The following is a 7867-nucleotide window of genomic DNA, read 5'->3' as shown; positions in this document are numbered from 1 at the left end:
GTGATGTCTAGCTGAACAATACAATGTCAAGGTGTGACCCCAGCGTTGGAATTACCTCCTCGCCGATCTTATCTCCTGGTACCTCGCCACGAGCAAAAAGCTCAAACTTTTGTGAAAATATCACGATCCGACTCATGAAATTAATATGACGCATGTAGTACGGGAGCTAGCAACGTTTAAAAAAAAGCCATTTTAGTATAGTTGGGTTTTTGATATACTGTTTCTCTTGCTATTTCGGTTAGAGTCCGGGCTGTCTGGCTGGCCGCAGTGGTTGCGTTTATTAGTGCGCATCTTATCTGCACAGGAAAATATCCCTAATTTAAAGTCATTTTTTAACGCGTAATTTTTAATCTTTTGCCTTTAGATAGATCCATCAGACATAATTTTTTTATTGCAAGACGTTTTTTTCGTTGTAAAATAGGTGCCATACGCAATTTTTATTTCAAAATAACTAAAATGTCATCGAAATAAGTGAAATTACATCAACATGAGTCCGCTTAAAAGGTAAGTAATAACTTTATTATTTATATTATATTATCCTTTTTTAATACTTATATTGAATAATTAGTAAACTTATATTTTTAATAGATGGTTTCATATTTATTACACTTTTGGGTATAAATATGAATTTGATGATATTTGTATTTTCTAGTGTTTGATTTTGAAATTAAAGACTTGGGAAAATAATACAATGAATAAATCGCGTTTAAAATCCGTTAAAATGTCTTTAATTTCTTGATGATATTTGGTTTTTATCAAGTTTACATTAACGTCCTATTTGAGGTTCGTTGGGAAAAAGGAGGCGATATGGTAGATTGTTGCAAAAAAACTGTAAATAGTAAAATGAATATTATATATAGTATAAGTAACACAGTGATTACTTATCCTTCACTGGGACTCATGTTGATGGAATTTCACTTATTTCGATGATATTTTAATTATTTTGAAATAAAAATTGCGTCTGGCACCTATTTAACAACGAAAAACACGTCTTGCAATAAAAAATGTATGTCTAATGGATCTATCTAAAGGCAAACGATTAAAAATTACGCGTTAAAAAATGACTTTAAATTAAGGATATTTTCCTGTGCAGATAAGATGCGCACTAATAAACGCAACCACTGCGGCTAGCCAGACAGCCCGGACTATAACCGAAATAGCAAGAGGAACAGCATATCAAAGAACCAACTATACTAAAATGCTCACTTGTCAACGTTGCTACCTCCTAGAATAATGTTTGAAATTTGAATGTTCAATTTTCCCATGACTAATTTCATAATACTTAAAATTCACATGGCGAACCGAAAGCGTCAATGTTCTGTTTATGTTTTTTCCACAATAGTGCAATTATAATTGTTGTCTGAATAAAACTTGAAACTTTTTATTGAAGAACTTGTATTCCATAGGCAATTTATAAAGCTGATTACTAAAAGTAAAAATAATTAAAGGTATACACGAGTTTATATTTTAGTGTAGATAATATAATTAACAGTACCGAGATACTAGGTAGGTATGGTTATGATAATTTAAAGTTAAAATGTGAGTTAAATTAATATTATTTGCAAAAAAGGTTAGAATAAAAAACATTAATTTATTAATGCAATAAATTTTATTACATAAACGCATGTAGGAAAAATTTAAGACAGCAATGCAGAAATGAAATGAATTTCTGCATTATTTAGGTATCTAGTTATACTAATATTATAAAGCTGAAGAGTTTGTTTTTTTGTTTGAATGCGCTAATCTCAGGAACTTCTGGTCCGATTTGAAAAATTATTTCGGTGTTAGATAGCCCATTTATCGAGGAAGGCTACATAATATCATCACTTTAAGGCAAAAAGGAGCGGAGCCACGGGGATAAAACCGTGGGGCGCAGCTAGTATTGTTATATTTTGAAACTGTCAATACATCACTAAATATAGGAACTCGAATTATGCAATCAAATAAACAATATGGAATCGTTTCTAATTTTTAAATACGCTTCGATAATTTTTGATGGAAAATCACAAATAATTAAGTAAAAAATAAATATTTAAAGTAGGTATACAAAGTATTAAATATCCTATAGTTAGATTATTATAAAACAAGGACTCTTTTCAAATTTCAATTTACTTATCCTGCTTAGATCAAAAGTTAATTGAAAAGCCACATACGATAATTATAATATAGTAAACATAATTAAAAGGTTATAATGGTTATCATTATAACACTGTTAATTATTAGAATTTCTATTTATCCATATCGATTTTCCGAATTACAACATTTCATGTTTACAAACTAGATTATATAATTCTTAAGATTTCTATGTAAGTATGTATAGAAACGTGAATAAATAAATACTGATGATATCATTACTTGCAACACCTCGTTTTCTTGGCGGGAAATTAACAATTATCATTTTTTAATGAGCATAATTATTGTTACATATTAAATCATCGATTGTCAACTGTCTTTTGTGGGCTTTTGAATAATAGTCGGAAATTTTATCATAGACTTTTTTTCATCTAAATTTCTAGTAACACGAGTCTTCTCTTATTCTGTAGTTTTTTTTATTCATGTTGGTATACAGTATACAAGAACATATTTTAATTAATTGTCCTATATAGTTTTGTTTATACAATCTACGCCTTTGTAATTATGTAAGCTTTGTTTCCCCCTGTTTCCCCTAATTGTTTTTTTAAACCATTTATTTGACATCCCAAATTAAAAAATAGTGCTTATTTGGTAGTGACAGATATGATTTGCGCGGGAAATTCAGATTTGGAATTATCATGAAAATATCTTGTCATTATAATTTCAAAGAAGTTTACATAACATTAATGTTTGCATGACATTCGTTTATCAATCGATAATAATTATTTATTGGTTCAAGTTCTGAAAATCAGCGGACACGAGTACGCACGACGTGTATCAAAAAAACCATTAGTTTTCCCCGTACTTAGTATTCTAGTGAACTTGTTTATGTCTCGATTATAATAAGAGATGTATAAAAGGATTATAAAGATGAAATCATTGTTAGTGTGTGTTCGCAGCCATGAAGCGGTCGTTGTTTTTAGTTTTTGGGATTGCCCTGGCTCTTGGAGATGCTACAGGTACATACTTTCTATTTATTTATATACAAACTTTTTTTTAAGTTTTCCAAACGGATAGAGCGCGTTAACATGCGATAAAAAATTTTATTGGTTTAGTGTTTTTGTTCTTTGTAATAGTTAATATGAGGGTGTAAATGTTTTAAATTGGTTTTAAGTAAGAAACAAACTTAATATTTTTATCAAATAAAATTTAAACGAAATCAATTAATTCGATTTATGAAACTTATTTGATAGGTATTTCTAAAATACAGAGCATTAATATATAATAGAGTTATTGTATTTGTATTTTTAGTAATGTTTCACACAAAAGTACTGATTTCAAATTTATTTCATCTGCAGAAATATAAAATTTTCCTGAGTCTATCTATTATACAGATATAATTAATTATCAAACAGCATATTGTAAGCATATAATATGTATTAATTTCTAATGCTTGAAGGTCTCGTAAAATGTTATCTCGACTTCCGGATCTCAGTAACCTTTGTAATAGAATCTATCGATAGGTACATAACTAAATATTATTTCATACAAATGAATTAAGTGGAAATATAATATATTTTAAATTTTCCATTATAAAAGTAGCATCTTTAGGGAATAGATGGGTAGTTTAAATAATAAAGTATATCATATTCTAAGTACGTTTCGCTGACTGTAAAGTGAATCGATTACCCATGTTGAAATTTTTGTAAGAACGGCTTTTCAAACCTCCGAAACAATAGATTAGCAAACGTGTTAAAATCAAAATGTTTATGTGATGTCACAATAACAACAATTTCCATAATTTCAAGTAAATACAACTAAAACCATTTTTTTTTATTCATTAGTCACGGAAAAATTCTGTATATTTAATTACCTACGCTTTGATCAAAACGAATGGTTACTAAAAAAAAAACTAACATAAAAACATAATTTACTACAGTATCATTATTTCATTATTCAGTGCGTCATTATTTTTATAATAATTATTGATTCGATTACAACAAATCACAATGTTTATTGTTGTCATACAGTTTAATAACGTTTGTAATACATATTTTTTAGCAATTTATAGAATCCGGACGGATTAAATAAAATACAAAATAAATAATTTGATTAGGGAAAAGCCACAACTATAATATTAGACTACTTTAATATATTTAAAAAATGTTTTATGTATATTTGAATTAATACCAAGTTATTTAATATATATTCTGTTATAATTTTTCAGAGAGAGTACGTAGATACAGCGGCGGTGGCGGTGGCGGGGGTGGTTTCGGTTTCGGCGGAGGGCTTGGCTTTGGCGGAGGAGGAGGAGGCGGCGGCGGTGGAGGAGGAGGTTTTGGAGGAGGTTCAGGAGGCGGCTTTGACGGTGGTGCAGGACTAGCTGGTGGCCTGGGCGCTATACACCAAGGAGTGCATAGCATTCTCGATAAAGCCCACGGACTTGCAAAGGCTGGACTTGGATTAGGTGCTGGTGGAGGCGGTGTATTGGGAGGTGGCGGCGGATTAGGCGGTGGCGCTGGATTCGGAGGTGGATCTGGATTGGGCGGCGGATCTGGATTGGGTGGCGGTTCAGGATTAGGAGGAAAAGGAACAGAGAAATTCATACAAACTTCGTCACCTGATGGCAAATCTGGAGGCTTCGCTTTCACTGGAACACTTGAGAATGGCGGATACGGCGGCGGCGGTGGCTACAGCAGCGGTGGTTCAGGCTATGGCGGCGGCAAAGGTTTCGGAGGTGGAAGTGGAAGTGGCCTAGGCGCTGGTGCTGGAGGCGGATTGGGAGGTTCAGGCGGTTCTGGAGGATATGGTGGCAGTGGTAGCGGTGGAAATGGAAATGGCGGTGGCTTTGGAGGTGGAGCCGGTGGAGGTGCCGGTGGTGGACTCGGCGGTGGAAAAGGATTTGGAGGCTCAGGAGGTTATGGCGGCTCTGGTTCTAGTGGAAGTGGAGGATCTGGCTACGGTGGAGTTGGAGGCGGATCAGGAAGTGGATTAGGCGGAGGCCATGGTGGTGGTTCTGGAGGAGGATTAGGAGGCGGAGCTGGAAACGGCGGCGGCCTTGGTCTGGGCATATCAGCAAGTTTGGGTGGAAGTATCAGTGGAAGTGGAGGTTCTGGCGGATATGGATCTAAAGGATTTGGAGGATCCGGTGGTCATGGCGGCGGCCTTGGTGGCGGATCCGGCGGTGGATTCGGTGGAGGAGCCGGCGGTGGTCTCGGAGGAGGTTCAGGATTGGGAGGTGGTAAAGGCGCCAGCTATGGTGGATCAAGTGGAGGATTAGGCGGTGGTTCTGGTTTGGGAGGAGGAAATGGCGGTGGTTTCGGAGTCTCCGGTGGATTTGGAGGTGGAGCAGGAGGTGCCGGTGGTTCTGGAATCGGAGGAGGCTCCGGAGGCGGCCATGGCTCTGGTCTAGGAGGTGGCAACGGCGGCGGATTCGGTGGATCTGGAGCTGGTGGTTCAGGAGGAAGGTTTGGAAGTTCTGGCTCCGGTGGATACGGAGGAGGAGCAGGTTTAGGCGGTGGCAATGGAGGCGCCGGTGGTTATGGATCTGGAGGATCTGGTGGTTATGGAGGTGGCGCCGGAGGATCAAGTGGTTTTGGAGGTGGTTCTGGAGGAGGATTAGGAGGTGGCTCTGGAAGTGGATTGGGCGGTGGAGCCGGTGGAGCTGGTGGATATGGATCTAAAGGCAGCGGAGGATCTGGTGGCTATGGAGGTGGCGCTGGAGGATCTGGCGGTTATGGAGGTGGTGCTGGAGGATCTGGTGGTTATGGAGGTGGTCTTGGAGGTGGAGCAGGAGGTGGAGCAGGAGGTGGAGCAGGAGGTGGACTCGGAGGTGGACTTGGAGGTGGTCTCGGAGGTGGAGCAGGAGGTGGATTAGGCGGTTCTGGCAGTGGTGGTTATGGCGGATCTGGTGCTGGTGGCAAGAGCTGCGGCTCCGGTGGTTGTGGAGGCTGTAGCTCATGCGGTTCAGGAGGTGCCCACAGCACTGCATATGCGAGTGCATCAGCATCAGCCAGCGCCCATGCGGGCAGTTACGGCAAATAAAACTCATTATTGTTTTGAGAAACATTTAACAATGTAACGAAGCGTTTTAATTGTTAAGGAACTTAAAAACTGTGATTATTATTGTACTACTTTTAGTTAAGAATTAGTTAATATATTATTTCAGATTTTTTATTATGTTGTTTTTTTTTAAACCTGGCCTGAAACGATAGTTACATAATCAACTCTTCAAATTAGCTTGCAACTTTATCAAGATTCATATTATGTAAAATACTACCTATAACTTAAATATTTCCTTGATGCTAATGATAATTTTATCATGGATACTTTCATGAAGGATCTAATTTAAATACAAAGTTCAATTTCATTTATTTACTGCTTGAACACGTAGGTATATTAGATCTTATAAATATTACAAAACAAAGTTTGTGTTTCGTGTGAACTAGCATGCATTTTATATTAATAATGACATTAGTTGATATTATATTACAAACTAGCGGTCCGCCCCGGCTTCGCCCGTGGAACATATTTCGCAATAAAAGGTACCTAGCCTATGTTCTTTCTCAGGGTCTAAAGACTGTCTGTGGCAAAATTCATCAAAATCAGTCCAGTAGTTTATGAGCCTATTCATTACAATCAATCAAACAAACAAAGTTTTCTCTTTATAATATTAGTGTAGAAAAGTTAATTAAATTATCATAAATTAACACACAAACCACTGGACGTATCGGGCTGAAATTTGGCATGCAGGTAGATGTCATAACGTAGGCGTCCCCTAAGAAAGGATTTCCCGAAATTCTTGCGGGAACAGGGAAAAACGGGGATGCACGTACAAAGTCGTGGGGGGAAGCTAGTCTTCTTAATATATATAAATCTCGTGTCACAATGTTTGTCCTCAATAGACTCCTAAACATCTTAACCGATTATAATAAAATTCGCACACCATGTGCAGTTCGATCCAACTTGAGAGATAGGATAGTTTAAATCTCAAAGCGTTTTAGAGAAAGCGGGCGAAGCCGCGGGCGGTGAGCTAGTTAATTATATGAAGGTAGTTACCACGTAGTTACTGTCTTAGAATAATCAGAAAAACATGATACAGTATTTTGTTAAGATATTTAAAATGAATAGCTGAAGATAGGCTGATATAAACAACAATTATACAAGATGATGAACCTGATAATAAATTCCATTATATTTTAAACGTTTGCAATCTTCAATCTACAATAACAAAAATTAAAATATGATTAGACGTTTAATCTTGTTATTGTAAACAATTGAGATTCTATAAGTTTCTGCGTAGGTAGGTAGGTAGTATAAGGTATGAGATTGTTATCAATGCAAGTCGTGAGTCTTCATTTAAAATGTTTAAAATCGTAAATTATTATTAAGTAATTCAAAATTATAAATCCACTATTTGTGATTATAATATTAATCCGTCAAGTGCGGGTCGGACCCACACACCGAGCGTCCAGAACAAGCCCGTTTTAAACTTTATTTTTACTATTCACTATTTTCTTCTTTACTTGTACTAATACTTGTATTATATTATCTGTGCTTGTACTATTAGACGTTGCTTCGTACCAAATAACTACCAAATTACGGGATTGCTAAATACTATTATTCCTCCTCTTTCGCCTATAGAAGGATTACACTTTTGTAGACACAAATCGCAAACATGAATACCTAACTATATAATAATTTTAATCTATACATAATCTAGAAAAAAGAAATACTGTCTTCTGTCGAAGAAAAGTTTGTCACTTTCGTAGAGCAAAAGCTTATTGAAAGTTGA

At 36.2% G+C, this 7867-nt stretch overlaps 1 protein-coding gene across 1 annotated transcript; it reads left to right on the top strand.

Moving 5' to 3' along the window:
* Window positions 1-2952: 2952 nt before the first annotated feature.
* On the top strand, window positions 2953-6252 carry LOC123694606 (glycine-rich cell wall structural protein-like). Its single transcript, XM_045640089.1, has 2 exons — window positions 2953-3092; window positions 4301-6252. The coding sequence occupies exons 1-2, from the start codon at window positions 3035-3037 to the stop codon at window positions 6115-6117; spliced, it is 1875 nt and encodes a 624-aa protein (XP_045496045.1). The 5' UTR covers window positions 2953-3034; the 3' UTR covers window positions 6118-6252.
* Window positions 6253-7867: the final 1615 nt, after the last annotated feature.

This window comes from Colias croceus, chromosome 1 (genome assembly GCF_905220415.1).
Source record: "Colias croceus chromosome 1, ilColCroc2.1".
NCBI classification, from domain to species: domain Eukaryota; kingdom Metazoa; phylum Arthropoda; class Insecta; order Lepidoptera; family Pieridae; genus Colias; species Colias croceus.
Note: the sequence above shows the minus strand (reverse complement) of the source record. Positions and strands in the feature narration are given on the sequence as shown.

What these genes read in the sequence shown, in the direction of transcription:
- LOC123694606 (XM_045640089.1), top strand. Translation starts at nt 3,035, where the DNA reads ATGAAGCGGTCGTTGTTTTTAGTTTTTGGGATTGCCCTGGCTCTTGGA. An exon ending in GGCTCTTGGAGATGCTACAG is followed by an intron (nt 3,093 to 4,300) that starts GTACATACTTTC and finishes ATAATTTTTCAG; the next exon opens with AGAGAGTACGTAGATACAGC.